This window comes from Heptranchias perlo, chromosome 3 (genome assembly GCF_035084215.1).
Source record: "Heptranchias perlo isolate sHepPer1 chromosome 3, sHepPer1.hap1, whole genome shotgun sequence".
Lineage (NCBI taxonomy): Eukaryota > Metazoa > Chordata > Chondrichthyes > Hexanchiformes > Hexanchidae > Heptranchias > Heptranchias perlo.
The window spans coordinates 38,083,936-38,100,543 of NC_090327.1; the positions used below are offsets into that span (position 1 = coordinate 38,083,936).

The 16,608-nt window shown below is 48.4% G+C and overlaps 1 protein-coding gene across 1 annotated transcript in view; it reads right to left on the bottom strand.

The window, feature by feature from the left end:
• Positions 1-1,156, bottom strand: part of LOC137312331 (tumor necrosis factor receptor superfamily member 16-like) — a 31,353-nt gene extending 30,197 nt beyond the window's left edge. Inside the window, exon 1 of the mRNA XM_067978913.1 lies at positions 942-1,156. Within this exon, the coding sequence (XP_067835014.1) occupies positions 942-977 (36 nt within the window). The 5' untranslated portion in view covers positions 978-1,156. The remainder of the gene's footprint in view (positions 1-941) is intronic.
• Between the last annotated feature and the right edge of the window lie 15,452 nt (positions 1,157-16,608).

Sequence of the window (16,608 nt, forward strand, 5' to 3'; positions counted from 1 at the left end):
CTCCTCCTCTCTCATCACTCTCACCCCCCCCCAATTCCCTCCACACTCTCTCACTCCACCCCCCAATTCACGCCTCTCTCTCTCTCTCCCCCCCCCAATTCCCTCCTCACTCTCTCCCCCCACCCCCCAATCTCTCCTCCTCTCTCCCACCCCCTCCCCCAATTCTCCTCCCTCTCTCCTCCTCACCCCCAATCCTCCTCTCTCACCCCCACCCCCAATTCTCCTCCTCTCTCACCCCACCCCCCAATTCTCCTCCTCTCTCTCCCCCACCCCCCCAATTCTCCTCCTCTCTCTCCCCCACCCCCCAACTTCTCCACCCTCTCTCTCCCCCACCCCCCAATTCTCCTCCTCTCTCTCCCCCACCCCCCAATTCCTCCTCCTCTCACTCCCCCACCCCCCAATTCTCCTCCTCTCTCCCCCCACCCCCCAATCTCCTCCTCTCTCCCCCCAATTCTCCCCTCTCTCCCCCCCCAATTCTCCTCCTCTCCTCTCTCTCCCCCCCCCTCATTCTCCTCCTCTCCTCTCTCTCCCCCCCCCCAATTCTCTCCTCTCTCTCTCCTCCCCCCCCCAATTCTCACCTCCTTCTCTCTCTCTCCCCCCCCCAATTCTCCTCCTCTCTCTCCTCCCCCCCCCAATTCTCCTACTCTCCTCTCTCTCCCCCCCCCAATTCTCCTCCTCTCTCTCCCCCCCCCCATATTCTCCTCCTCTCTCTCCCCCCCCAATTCTCCTCCTCTCTCTCCCCCCCCCCAATTCTCCTCCTCTCTCTCCCCCCCCCCAATTCTCCTCCTCTCTCTACCCCCCCCCCAATTCTCCTCCTCTCTCTCTCCCTCCCCCCAATTCTCCTCCTCTCTCTCCCCTTCTCCTCCTGTTCTCCTCTCCTCTGTCCCCTTCTCCTCCTCTTTCCCCCCCCCCCTCCCCTCACACCATCGTGCCCCACTTACATGGCAGAGGAAGAACAGACAAAGCAGGAGCCGCATCCTGTCCCGGATGAGTTTTCAGTCCCGGGACGACTGAGTTCAGTGTTCGGTTTAGTTCCGATCAGCTCAGTTTCCCAGTCCTCAGCCCTGGTTTGGTCTGGTTTAGTTTCCACTCTTGGTTTGATTCGAGTCAAGTTTCCAAACTCCGCTGTCAGAACGATCCAGCCTGAGAAAAGAGACCGGGGTCGTAACTCAAATATCATTAAAAATAAATAACAGAAACACAGAAAAGTTGAACAGAAGTTTATAAAGTTAGGCAAGTCTCGCGGAGCAGCCCGGTCTCTCCGGCTCGCTGTCCCGGAGCCTGGAACTGATCAATGAGCCAGTCTGAGTGCCGGGCAGAACGGGGATCGCAAGTACCAGTCCCGGGGGTCGCAAGTACCAGTCCCGGGGGTCGCAAGTACCAGTCCCGGGGGGTCGCAAGTACCAGTCCCGGGGGTCGCAAGTACCAAGTCCCGGGGGTCGCAAGTACCAGTCCCGGGGGTCGCAAGTACCAGTCCCGGGGGTCGCAAGTACCAGTCCCGGGGGTCGAACCCCCCCACACCGGGCACTCACTTTTACACTTTGTTTCCTCTCCGCTTTCCCTTGGTTTGCCGCTCTGTCTCTCCTATATTTATCTCCTCTCTCTGACTCTGTCTCTTTCTCTCTCTGTGACTCAATCACTTTGTTCCTTTTCAATTACTTTTTTATGAAAAAAGGCGTAGAAAGGGAGGGAGTAAAATCTGTACCCCACGTGGTGCTGGTGGAGGGGGTGGGGGGAGTGGGACTGTGATTGGCTGAGAGCTGCTGTTTCAAAACTCCCCCGGAGCTATAATCCCCTTCCAGAAGTTGGGTTCTTAAAGCCTCACCGCACAAGCTTGCAATTTTCAGGTGTTCAACTATTAAAGCTTTAAACGATCAAACTGTTTTGTTGCATCACTTATGCCCATAGGAAAAGGATGAAATGAAAAAAGAGCATGCATTTATATAGCACATTTCACAGTCAGCAGATTACTTTTGAAGTGTAGTCGCTGGTATTATGTAGAGAAACACAACAGCCAATTTTTGTATAGCAAGATTCCACAAACGGCAAATTACAATCAGTTTTGGAGGTTGAGGGAGGAATGGTGGCCAGGACACTAGAAGAAGCCCTCTGTTCTTCAAATAGTGCCATGGGATCTTTAACATCCACTTGACAGGGCAGACGGGGCCTCAGTTTAACATCTTAGCTGAAAGACAGCACCTCCAAAAGTGCAGCATTCCCTTAGTGTCAGCCTAGATTATATGCTCAAGTCTCTGTAGTGAGGCTTGAACCAATGGCCTATAAGACTCAGAAGTGAGAGTGCTACCAACTGAGTCAAGCTGGTTCTGGGGTTTAATAGGATAGATATGGAGACAACCATTTCCTCTGGTGGGGGAATCCAGAACAAGAGGACATAATCTTAAAATTAGAGCTAAGCCATCCAGGAGTGAAATTAGGAAGCACTTTTCACACAAAGTAGTAGAAATCCTGAACTCTCTACCCCAATAGGCAGTGGATGTTGGGACAACATAAATTTTCAAGACTGGGATAGAGAGATTTTTTTTTAGGTAAGGGCATCAAGGGAAATGGAGCAAAGATGGCTAAATGGAGTTGGGGTACAGATCAGCCATGATCTAGTGGAATAGCGGAACAGGTTCAAGGGGCTGAATGACCTACTCCTGTTCCTATGTCACTGGATAGAGATCAAGAGTGAGATCCCAGGCTGGTTTACTCCTTCCTGATGCAATTGCAACAAATTCAGTCTAGACCAGGGCTCAAACCCAGGACCTCCCTGGTCTGTGTGACTTAATACCTGATCAGACGGTGTCTTTACCCATTGGATAGTCAGAGAATGACGGGTTAATGTTTGGGCTGACTAGAGCAGGATATTTCTTGCATGTTAACCTGTCAGACTTGCTGTGTACTTGTTTTTATTTCAGATTTATCTCAAACTGTCGATCATTTTTTAAAAAAATTTGGTTCGCTGTTTGCAAACTCGATTTGTGACATTTGGGTGAACTTGTCTTAAAAAAACACCAGTTGCAGTTGCTGCCTTTGCAACAGTGTGAGCTATCTTCTCTTTTTAATCATTACCCCCCTCCCCCTCCAGCTTTTTCCCCCACCTCCCCTGAAAGCGTTGACTTCTTGCTGGGGCACAGCTCCATGGGTGCAGAACCCAAGCGGCCAATCTTCATGTGTGAGTTGAGACAGTGAACGGCAGCAGGCTATTCAGCAGTGGCGGGCACACCTGCCAAGTCTTAATCCTGCCCTTGCCCAATATCCATACACACTCATACACACTCATGCACTCACACTCAGGCACTCTTTTCAAGCAGGACTCATTTGCCAGCAATCTGGAGTGGGATCCCTGGTTGACTTTCCCCTCCCTAACGCAAGGAGTACTGAAGCCAATTGTAGCACCCATTTCCCCGACCCCCCAAGCTCAACACAGGCTGGGGATTGAACCTTGGGCCTTTCTTATCTGATATCACTCAGCTATTCACTGCTTTGACGAGCTGAGTCATTGGAAGATCTCTGTAAATACCTAGAAGACCTCAACAATGTTGAATTGAACTCAATGCACTGTTCAGGAGGCGTGTCCTGACCCGTGGCTTCTTTTCTGCAGATGGAATTCAATGTAGGAAAGTGTGAGGTCATCCACTTTGCACCTAAGAAAGATAAATGGTGAGAAGCTAGGAACTGTGGAGGAGCAGAGAGATTTAGGGGTCCAAGTACAGAAATCACTAAAAGCTAGTGGACAGGTACAAAAAATAATTAAAAAGGCAAAGGACCTACTCCGTTAATGGTAGGGCGTTGGGGAGAGTTATAGAACAAAGAGATCTAGGAGTACAGGTTCATAGCTCCTTGAAAGTGGAGTCACAGGTGGATAGGGTGGTGAAGAAGGCATTCAGCTTGCTTGGTTTCATTGGTCAGAACACTGAATACAGGAGTTGGGATGTCTTGTTGAAGTTGCACAAGACATTAGTAAGGCCACACTTGGAATACTGTGTACAGTTCTGGTCACCCTATTATAGAAAGGATATTATTAAACTAGAAAGAGTGCAGAAAAGATTTACTAGGATGCTACCGGCACTTGATGGTTTGACTTATAGGGAGAGGTTGGATAGACTGAGACTTTTTTCCCTGGAGAGTAGGAGGTTTTGGGGTGATCTTATAGAAGTCTATAAAATAATGAGGGGCATAGATAAGGTAGATAGTCAAAATCTTTTCCCAAAGGTAGGGGAGTCTATAACGAGGGGGCATAGATTTAAGGTGAGAGGGGAGAGATACAAAAGGGTCCAGAGGGGCAATTTTTTCACTCAAAGGGTGGTGAGTGTCTGGAACGAGCTGCCAGAGGCAGTAGTAGAGGCGGGTACAATTTTGTCTTTTAAAAAGCATTTGGACAGTTACATGGGTAAGATGGGTATAGAGGGATATGGGCCAAGTGCAGGCAATTGGGACTAGCTTAGTGGTATAAACTGGGCGACATGGACATGTTGGGCCGAAGGGCCTGTTTCCATGTTGTAAACTTCTATGATTCCATGACTCTAAATGGAATGTTGGCCTTTACCTCAAGAGGGCTGGAATACAAAGAGGTGTAAGTTATGTTATAGCTATTAGACCCCATCTGGAGTACTGCATTCAGTTCTGGGCACCGCACCTCAGGACGGATATGTTGGTCTTGGAGAGGGTGCAGCGCAGATTCACCAGAATGATATTGGGACTAAAAGGGTTAAATTATGAGGACAGGTTTCATAGACTCGGCTTGTATTCCCTTGAATATAGAAGATTAAGGGGTGGTCTAATTGAAGTATTTAGATGATTAAAGGATTTGATAGAGTAGAGAGAAACTATTTCCTCTGGTGGGCGAGTCCAGAACAAGGGGGCATAACCTTAAAATTAGAGCTAGGCTGTCCAGGAATTATGTCACAAAGAACTTCTTCACATAAAGGTTAGTGGAAATCTGAAACTCTCTCCCCCAAAAAGCTGTTGAGGCTAGGTTGATTGAAAATTTCAAAACTGAGATTGATAGATTTTTGTTAGGTAAGGGTATTAAGGGTTACGGAACCAAGGCATGGATACGAAATTGGCTAAGTGTCAGGAAACAGAGAGTAGTGGTGAAGGGTTGTTTTTCGGACTGGAGGGAAGTGTACAGTGGTGTACCCCAGGGGTCGGTACCAGGACCACTGCTTTTCTTGATATATATTAATGACTTGGACTTGGGTGTACAGGGCACAATTTCAAAATCTGCAGATGACATAAAACTTGGAAGTGTAGTGAACAGTGAGGATAGTGATAGACTTCAAGAGGACATATTCAGGCTGGTGGAATGGGCGGACACATGGCAGATGAAATTTAAAGCAGAGAAGTGCGAAGTGATACATTTTGGTAGGAAGAACAAGGACAGGCAATATAAACGAAAGGGTACAATTCTAAAAGGGGTGCAGGAACAGAGAGTCCTGGGGGTATATGAGCACAAATCGCTGAAGGTGGCAGGGCAGGTTGAGAAAGCGGTTAAAAATACATATGGGATCCTGGGCTTTATAAATAGAGGCATCGGGGCCGAGCGGGTGCGTTGGGGGCGGGGGGCCTCCTAAAATGGCGGAATCCCGGAGTGGGTTCAGTGCCCGGCTCCAACCTGCTGACTTCCGGGTTCCCCAATGACGTGTTCGGGTGCACGCGCAGCTCCTGCATGCAGGACTCCCACCGGAAATTAAAGCCGGCGGGCTGCTATTTTACATTGTTATTTAGATACTTGAGGTACTTGACAGACCTCATTGACAGGAGATTTTGGCAGGGGCGCAATTTTGAAGGATCCTCAGCGTGTTTCCCGTGCGGTGGAAAACACTCCCTGTTGGAGCAGACGGGTTTCAGCCAGCAGCCAGTGGGAGATGCAAAGGATTATTTGACAGGTGGGGGGAAAACCTCATTTATTGCAGCAGGGCACTCTGTCACTTCAGACAAAGTTTTGGCTGCAACAACTTTGTCTTTCCATTCATAATTATTAATTTATACCCCAAACTCTGCTGTGCAAACACATTTACCTACTTTGCAGACCCCTCAAACTCACCGTCAGGATGGGGGTTGCCTTGGCTGCATTCATCACTTCATCCGAGGACGAGCAACATTACCAGCCTCGCCAGGCAAGCGGTCCACCTCCGTCACGTGGAGCTCCACAACACAGTGCTGCACCACAGGCACCTGCACAACAGCACAGAGGGCAACAACAGAGAGAGCGGCGTCGCAGGAGACACTACCCTCGCCACAGGGTCTACAGACTGAGGCTCAGCTTCCTGGACCTCTGAGGAGCAGTGCATGAAGAGGCTCAGAGTCAGTCGCCAGGTAGTCATGGACATCTGCAGCCTCCTTCATGCCGAACTGCTCCCAGCTGGCCCGAGCAGCATCTTCTTACCTGTCGCTGTCAAAGTCACCACTGCCCTCAACTTCTTCGCCTCCGGATCGTTCTAGGGTGCCACTGGGGACATCGCCGGAGTCTCTCAGTCGTCTGCACACAAGTGCATAAGGCAGGTCACCGACGGCTTGTTTCGCAGGGCCTTGCACTATATCAACTTCCCCATGGATGACCTCAGCCAGACGGAAAGGGCAGTGGGGTTCCACTCTGTGGCTGGCTTCCCACGGGTGCAGGGTGTAATCGATTGCACCCATATAGCAACACGAGCACCTCCACACTAGCTAGGACTGTTCATCAACAGGAAGGGCTATCACTCCATCAACACTTAGCTCATCTGTGACCACCGCAAGAGATTCCTTCACGTGTGCGCCAAATACCCTGGCAGCTGCCATGATTCCTTCATCCTCCGGGAGTCCAACATCCCGCCCCTCTTCCACACACCAAACACCCGCAAGGTCTGGCTCTTCGGGGACAAAGGATACCCCCTGCACACGTAGCTCATGACACCTCTGAGAAACCCCACCACCGAGCAACAGCGTCGATATAATGACAGCCACATCGCTACCAGGTCTACAGTTGAGCATGCTATAGGGCTGCTCAAGATACGCTTCAGGTGCCTTGATCGTTCTGGGGGAGCGCTTCAATACGCATCAGACAGAGTGGGACGCATTATAGTCGTCTGTTGTGCCCTGCACAACACGGCACAACAGAGAGGGGTGCCGCTGGAGGAGGCTCCATCCACATCTGCCACCCATATTGAGGAGGAGGAGGACAAGGACGAGGAGACAGAGGAGGAGGAGCAACCCATGGGCAGAACAGCGGCTCACGTGGCTGCTCATGATGCCAGGGAGTCACTGTTTTGTGAACGGATCTCGTAACATCAGACAGTGTGAAGAGTCCAGTCCTCACCACCTGGACAGAGAGGCGGCCACACCACCAGCCCCCTCCCCCGCCCCCTGCACAAAATAGTCGTGCAACTACACATACACCCACTGTAGAGTGATCCAATGGGAGGCGTCAAGTGTGGGTGTTCATGGTGAACCTCATGAAAGGGACTTATTACACAAGCCAGTCAAGAATGCCCAAGACGTGGCAGTAGTGGTGACAATCATAATATTTAATGTGCCATTAACAAAAATCAAATATAAATAAAAAACATGACAAACCATCAAACACCCTTGTACATCCCCTTTCTGCTCACAAAACCTTTGCCTTAGGAGTACTCCTACATGGTGCTTCCCCTGTGGCTGCAGCAGAGGTAGTGGCAGGTTGCTCTTGTTCATGCCCTGACCGATTAGATGCTTTGGGCCTACGCCCTCTGGGTTTCGGTGCCCGTGAGGGCCCCTCCAAAGACTGCTCCACCTGCACCTGTGCAGGGGCAGACTCGACCACCTGGAGAGAAGGCAGCATTGTGGGTGCTGGTTGAGAGGGGAGCAACGGATGAGACGGGGGAGCACTTTGAGTGGCGTCCCCACTTCCATGTACACTTTCACCAGCATCCCTCTCCTGGGCCAGGCCCACATCACTCCTACCACCCTGTTGGATGACAGTTTGGAGGACATGTGTGAAGCCTTGTAAGGCCAGTGCCAGAGTATGTGCCTGCCTGTTTAAGGCGGCAGAAAGTTACTCACCCTGAGTCCGAAGGGCCGTTGTCAGGGCCTCAATCGACTCATTGGTGAGCCGTGCTTGAAGCTCCATGGAGGCTAGCCTTCCCTCCATCGCAGACATTCACACACTTACCCGCGACACTATCGCAGAGATGCCCTCACGCCCCTGTGACAGTATCTCAGAGATTCCCTCCTGACCTGTGCCACCATTCCACTCATGCAGGAGTTGGACTCCTCCATCCTCTGCACGATTGTGGAGAGTACACATGGCACCTGTTCCAGCACCTCGCAAATGTGCTGCTGCCCCTCAATCATTCTCCTTTTAAAGGATGGCCCCCAGGGTTCAGCACCTGTGTCCAGCTGAGCAGAGCCTGGAGAAGAGTGCTCCCACCGACACGGACTCTCCACAGCTGCCCCTACCACCTGTGTCTGCTCGTGCTCACGTGTGTGGTGACTCACCAAGTGCGACCCCAACAAAGTGAAGACGGGGACCCACCGAGGTGTGTATCTGCGCTGGTGGATGGCTCGCTCAGATGTGACGGTACCCCCTCAGAGGCCAGCAGGTCCTCTGAGGAATCGCCTTCCGCTGTCACGGCGGTCACTGAAGGCCCTGTAAGAAAACAGAAGGCAATATTAAGCATGATGACAGATGTTGAGGTGCTGGAGATAGCAAGGCATGTTAACATCAATTGCTATTGTGAGTGCTGAATGTTAAAGTTCTGTCACCATCCGTTTGTCGGGTGGCAGTCTCGGCGTCCCTGACGGACAGGCACTCGAGAGTGCGGCTCAGTTCAAGAGCCTCCTGCTCCGCGTCCGTGAGGATGACCAGATGTTGCAGCCCCCCTCCGGTCTTCGCACTCTCCCGTGCATCCTGGGCTCTCTTCTCCTATAATGGGAGAAAGTAGAGAGGCGTGAGTGAGGGATGGTGACGTGGCCAACCGCTGAATGCATTGGTTTGGGTGACGCTGACCGTGAAAGAGATGCATCAGAGGGTGAGTATGAGACAGAGCCATGACATTATATGAGGATTGGGTTGAGTGGTAGTAGTGGGATGAGTACTGGGGAGGTGAGTAAGTGCAGGTAAGTTGAGGATGAGGTTTGAGTGGGTGTGAGGAGTGATGTGATAGAGTAGTGTTGGCAGTGCAGAAGGAGTTGTGGGGTGGGGATGGTGATGTGGAAGACGGAGTGTAGGAGAATGAGTAAGTGCACTCACTTTGGCTGACCTAGTTAGGCCATTGAAGCGCTTCCTGCACTGCATCCATGTGCGGAAGACGTTGCTGCTTCTGGTGACCTCCTCTGCCACCTCGAGTCAGGCCTTCTTGGTGGCAGAGACTGGCCACTTCCTCCCGTCCGCTGGGTAGAAAATATCCCTCCTCCTCCTCACCCCATCCAGTAGGACCTGGAGTGAGGCATCATTAAATCTGGGAGCAGCCTTTCCCCTGGTGTGCCCTATGCTGTACTTTTGGTTGTTTGCTGCAGGAGCAGCTGCAGGAGGACTGCCCCTTTAAATAGGGCTCCTCCAGCTGACAGCCTGTGATGCGGGTGCGCAGTCCGCCTGCTGCGCATGTTTACGACGGGAAACCCGGAAGCCACAGTAAGTGCCTTCAATTTACTCACGATCGCGTGGGGAACGGACCGATTTCTCTGGGCGGATTACCCACGTGCCCAGTCGCCACCCCCCCAGCTGCCATCCCGCCTCCCTGGTGATATCGGGGCCATAGAGTACAAAAGCAAGGACCTTTATAAAATATTGGTTTGGCCACAATTGGAGTATTGTGTCCAATTCTGGACACCGTACTTCAGAAAGGATGTGAAGACCTTAGAGAGGGTGCAGAAAATAATTACTAGAGTGGCTCCAGGGATGAGGGACTTCAGTTACGTGGATAGACTGGAGAAGCTGGGGTTGTTCTCCTTGGAACAGAGAAGGTTGAGAGGAGATTTGATAGAAGTGTTCAAAATCATGAGGGGTCTAAACAGAGTAGATAGAGAGAAACTGTTCCCATTGGCAGAAGGGTCAAGAACCATAGGACACAGATTTAAAGTAATTGGCAAAAGAACCAAAGGCGATATGAGGAAAAACTTTTTTACGCAGCGAGAGGTTATGATCTGGAATGCATTGCCTGAAAAGGTGGTGGAGGCGGATTCAATCGTGGCTTTTAAAAGGGAATTGGATAAGTACTTGAAGGAAAATAAATTGCAGGGCTACGGGGAAAGGGGACCAGCTGGATTGCTCCTGCAAAGAGCCAGCACAGGCTCGGCGGGCTGAATGGCCTCTTTCTGTGCTGTAACCATTCTATGATTCTAAGACGAATAGATGGAGTTAAGATACAGATCAGCCATGATCTTATTAAATGGCGGAACAGGCCCAAGGGGTTGAATGGCCTACTCGTTTTCCTATGTTCCTAAATTCCACCATGGCAGTTTGAGAATTTGAATTCAATTTTAATAATCAAGAAACAAAAAGCTGGTATTAGTAAAAGTGACCATGAAGCTGTCAGATTGTCATAAAAACCCAACTGGTTCACTAATGTCCTTTAGGGAAGGAAATATGCCGTCCTGACCTGGTCTGGCCTATATGTGACTCTCGTCCCACGTGGTTGACTCTTAACTGCCCTCTGAAATGGCCTAGCAAGTCAATCAGTTGTATCAAAACTGGGCAACTAGGGTTGGGCAATAAATGCAGCCTTGCCAGTGATGCTCACATCCCAAGAATGAATATAACAAAAAAGTAAAATATGAAATTTATAATGGTCAAAAGTTGACATGAAAGATTATATGATTTTTAATATATTATTATTAATATATATAAAACTCGCTTCCTTAACGTTTTACACACACAAACACAAACATATATATATTTATAAGCATTTAATTGTAAATTTTGTTAATATAGTAACACAAGAAGTTATCTGTTTTTCAGCAGCTGTTGTACTATAAATTGAGTGGAGGGATGTGTTGCTTTAAAGGGACAGGTTTTATTTGGGGCCCTGGGGGGCTGGGTTTCCTGTGTTTAAGCCTGGTTTGGTTCTCGGTGCCTTTGATGTGCAAGGCCTGATTCCACCCCCACACTCCCAGTCCCGCAGCCTGAGCCTCTGAGCTCCAACTCAGGAAATACAGCGCGAGCCTTTTAAAAACATATTCAATAGGAAGGGAATAGACCATACAGCTCATCCATCAAACTCAGCAATGGCCCTGCTCCTCCCCTCCACCCTTTACATATTCACACATCCACCTTCCCTTCATCTGCTCCAGTCCTTTAAACTGTGCCAAGTTAATTTTACAGTGATACAGTGGTACAAAGGTAATTTTACAGTGGTACAGTGCTGTCGGAGGCAGGGCCTAATATTAAGTAGGCAAACTCCACGTAGGGTTTGCCAACCCACCCGGATTGACCTGGAGTTTCCGGGAATTAAAGATCAATCTACCGGACACTCCTGAAAGAACCCAGGATAAAAAACCATGGGCATTAAAAAAATTGTGTGTATTTTTCTTCATGTGAACACTTTTGTTTATTAGTTATAGAAATATTGGAGATCGAGGAGTAAAAAGAAAAAAAGAAAGACTTGCATTTATATTGCGTCTTTCATGACCACAGGCCGTCCCAAAGCGCTTTACAGACAATTAAGTACTTTTTTTTTGAAGTGTAGTCACTGTTCTAATGTAGTAAAAGCCTGTTTGACTGACAGTCAAGAATCATCAGGTAAGAGCCTGTTAACTTTCCAATTGGCGTGGGAAAGCAGTGCGTCAGTTGGACATGTTAAGGTGGCCAATGGCGGGAGTACGGGGGCGGGGCGATTGGAGGTGTGAGGTCATGTGATGAAACCTCCAGGATTACGTCCAACCAGCATTGGTGATCCTACCTCCATGCCCTCGTTTGGGAGTCAGATCCCATCTTTTCAAATGGCGCCACATGCACAGAAATCAAGCATCTCTTTCTATTGGCTCCCCAGTGGGGGGGAGTGGCGGCACCTGGGGGCAGTAGAAAAGGGGAGAGGGCAATCAAAGTTGTCTGCTGGAGCATTGCCCTTGGCAGCAATGTTTAACTTACTGGGCCGTGGCTGCTTGGGCTTCCCCTACAGCCTGGTGGGTAAAGATCCTGCTTGCTTGCTATGGTGCAGAGTGGGCAGATGAATGGCAAATTAAATTCAATATAGCAAAGTGTGAGATGGTTCATTTTAATAGGAGGAATAAGGAGGCCAATTATTCCTTAGAAGGTAAGAAACTAAATGGGGTAGAGGAGCAAAGAGATCTGGGAATACAGATACATAAATCACTAGAATTTGATAAGACCATAAAGAGTGCAAACAGTACTGGGGTTCATTTCGAGAGGAGCAGAATATAAAAGCAGGGTAGTAATGTTAAATTTATATAGACCACACTCGGAGTATTGAGCGCAGTTCTGTCTCCATACTGCTAAAAGGATATTGAAGCACTGGAGATAGTGCAGAAAAGAGTTACAAGGATATTACCAAAATTGAGAGGATGCAACTATCCGGAAAGGTTGAACAGGCTGGGGCTCTTTTCTCTGGAAAAGAGACTAAGAGGAGACCTGACAGAAATCTTTAAATTAATGAAGAGGTTGGATAGGGTGACGAGGAGAAACAATTTCCGCTTGTGGGTGAGTCCAGAGCAAGGGGACATAAATATGATAGCCACTAACAGATCAAATAAAGAATTGAGAGGAATTTCCTTACACAGAGTGGTGAGAATGTGGAACTTGCTGCCACATGGAGTGGTTGAAGCAGATGGCATTGATGCATTTAAGGGGAGGCTTGATGCAAACACGATGAAGAAGGGAATAGAGGGATATACGGGCAGGGTGAGAAGAGTGGGAGGGGGCTCATGTGGAGCATAAACACCGGCAGAGACCAGTTGGCTTGTTTCTGTGCTGTAGGTACTATGTAAATCTACGTGTGTAAACCATACAATGCAGAAGGTCCCTGGGTTCAATTCCTGTGCTGTAGAGTTACCTGACCCTGTGTCTAAGACGCTACAATCATTGTCAGTGCCCCAGGACTGGTGAGGAGCAAAAATAAAACAGGTTCCCGCTCCTTTGTTGAAAAGTGGATGACGAGTGAAGACATGAGTTGGGCTTGGCTGTGGTGCCCCCCAAAGTCAAATAGCCTCCAAGGGCACACTATCTAGCCTCACATGGGTGAGGTATCAGAGGGTGTCTGTGGCCCACCCAACTGTATCTCAGCGAGGAGTCAGGTTCACATGAGGAGGGGGAGAGGACACTGGCAGAAGGAAAGGAGAGCTCCATTCACCAGGCAACGAGAAAGGACTTGTATTTATATAATCCCCGACCCCATCTCTCAAGAGATGTCTCAAAGAGATTCACAATCAATTAATGACTTTGAAGTGCAGAGACTGTTGTTATGTGGCAGCCATTTTGCACACAGCAAGATCCCATGAGCAGCAATAAGATGAATAACCATTTAAACTGTATTTTGCTGGTTGCTGTTGGTTGAGGGAGGAATGTTGGCTCCAACACCGGGAGAACTCTCTGCTCTTCTTCAAACAGTTCAGTAACACACCTTTTACCTGATGAGTACAAAACTTGCGAATGTTTATTTTAACTGTCATGGAGGATGACTATTAACTGATTGTCATTTACATTTTTTCTTGGGATAGAAACATAGAAAAATTTTCGGAACTGAAGGAGGCCATTCGGCCCATCGTGTCTGTGCCGGTCGAAAAAGAGCGACCCAGCCTAATCCTACTTTCCAGCACTTGGTCTGTAGCCTTGTGGGTTATGACACTTCAAGTGCACATCCAAGTACTTTTTAAATGAGTTGAGGGTTTCTGCCTCTACCACCCTTTCAGGCAGTGAGTTCCAGATCCCTACCAACCTCTGGGTGAAAAAATTTCTCCTCAGCTCCCCTCTAATCCTTCTACCAATTAATTTAAGTCTATGCCCCCTGGTTATTGATCTCTCTGCTAAGGGAAATAGGTCCTTTCTATCCACTCTATCCAGGCCCCTCATAATTTTATACACCTCAATTAAATCTCCCCTCAGCCTCCTCTGTTTCAAAGAAAACAACCCTGGCCTATCCAATCTTTCCTCATAGCTAAAATTCCCCAGTCCTGGCAACATCCTCGTAAATCTCCTCTGTTTCAGCTAATAAAGGAAAGTATCCCGTATGCCTTCTTAATCCACTTGTCCTGCTACCTTCAGGGATCTGTGGACATGCTCTCCAAGGTCCCTCTCTTGCTCTACACCTCTCAGTATCCTCCCATTTATTGTGTATTCCCTTGCCTTTTTAGCCCTCCTCAAATGCATTATCTCACACTTCTCCGGATTGAATTCCATTTGCCACTTTTCTGCCCACCTGACCAGTCCATTGATAACTTCCTGCAGTCTACAGCTTTCCTCCTCACAATCAACCACATGGCCAATTTTGTATCAACTGCAAACTTCTTAATCGTGCACCCTACTTTTAAGTCTAAATAATTTATTCCACAAAAAGCAAGCGACCTAATACTGAGCCCTGCGGAACCCCATTGGAAACAGCCTTCCAGTCACAAAAACACCCGTTGACCATTACCCTTTGCTTCCTGCAACTGAGCCAATTTTGGATCCAATTTGCCACTTTCCCTTGGATCCCATGAGCTTTAACTTTTTTGACCAGTCTGCCATGTGGGATCTTGTCAAAAGCCTTGCTAAAATCCATGTAGACTACATCAAACGCTCTACACTCATCGACCCTCCTTGTTACCTCCTCTAAAAATTCAATCTAGTCAGACATGACCTTCCCTTATCAAATCCATGTTGACAGTCCTTGATTAATCCATGCCTTTCTAAATGATGGTTTATATTGTCCCTCAGAATTGATTCCAATAATTTGTCCACCACTCAGGTTAGACTAACTGGCCTGTAATATACTACGTCTATCCGTTTCTCCCTTTTTAAATAACGGTACAACATTAGTAGTCCTCCAATCTTCCGGCACCACGCCTGTAGCCAGGGAGGATTGAAAAATGATGGTCAGAGCCTCCGCTATTTCCTCCCTGGCTTCTTTTAATAGCTTGGGATACATTTCATCCAGGTCTGGCGATTTATCTACCTTCAAAGATGCCAAACCCTTAATACTTCCTCTCTCACTACGCTTATCCCATCCAATATTTCACACTCCTCCTACTTAACTACAATCTCTGCACGTCCCTCTCCTTTGTGAAGACAGATGCAAAGTAGTCATTAAGAACCATACCCATATCTTCCACCTCCACACATAGGTTACGTTTTTGGTCTCTAATAGGCCCTACTCTTTCCTTAGTTATCCTCTTGCTCTTTATGTATTTATAAAACATTTTTGGGTTTTCCATAATGTTACTTGCCAGTAATTTTTTTTGTAGGGATGTAGGCAACTCTAATAAGAACAATCCCTAATTGCCCTTAAGAAGCTGGTGGGCATTCTTGAGTAATTCCTTTTACAACTGGTTGGCTCGTTAGACCATTAAGAGTCAACCATGTAGTGTGGAACTGGAGTCAAATGTTGGCCCAGGTGGTTGACTCTTACGAACATAAACATGAACATACGAATTAATGGCAGAGCAGGAGTAGGCCATTCGGCCCCTCGAGCCTGCTCTGCCATTTGATAAGATCATGGCTGATCTGATTGTGATCTCAACCCTACTTTCCTGTCTACCTACTATAACCTTTGACTCCCCTGTTAAGCAGGAATCTATCTAACTCAGCCTTAAAAATATTCAATGACCCTGCCTCCACTGCTCTCTGGGGAAGGGAGTTCCATAGACTCATGGCCCTCTGAGAGAAAAAATTTCTTCACATCTCCGTCTTAAATGGAGACCCCTTATTTTTAAACTGTGGCCCTAGTTCTAGTCTCTCCCACAAGGGGAAGCATCCTCTCAGCATCTACCCCTTTTAGGCCCCTTAATTGTCCTCTGAAGTGGCCCAGCAAGCCACTCAGTTGTATCAAAAAGAAGGCTCACCACCACCTTCTCAGCGTAACTATAGTGTCCCCCATGGTCAAGTAGCCTCCCTGTGCTCACCGTCCAGCCCCATACAGGTGAGGTATCAGAGTGTTAGCTGTGGCTCAGTGGTAGCACTCTTGCCTCTGAATCAGAAGGTTCTGAGTTTAAGTCCCACTCCAGAGACTTCAACACAAAATCTAGACTGATTCTTCAGTGCAATTCTGAGGGAGTGCTGCATTGTCGGAGGTGCAGTCTTCCAGATGAGATGTTAAATCACCTCACAGGTGGACGTAAAAGATCTCACGGCACTATTTCGAAGAAGAACAGGGGAGTCCTCCTCGTGTCCTGCCCAATATTTATCCCTCAACCAATATCACTAAAACAGATTATTTGGTCACTATCTCATTGCTGTTCGTTGTTTGTGGGATCTTGCTCTGTGCAAATTGGCTGCCATGTTTCCCTACAACAGTGAAGCCCACATCCCAAGAACAAATAAAAGAGTGTTGACAGGCATCCAACTCCCTCAATACTGGACTGCCGTGTCAGGCTGGATTTAAGGGAGGGGTCCCTAGGGTCTCCCTGGATGGATGAGATGGGCTGAATGGCCTGCCTTGTTTGTACCTACCTTGTTGTACCTTACTGTTGCACTGACTGAGAACCGACTCAGCACAAACC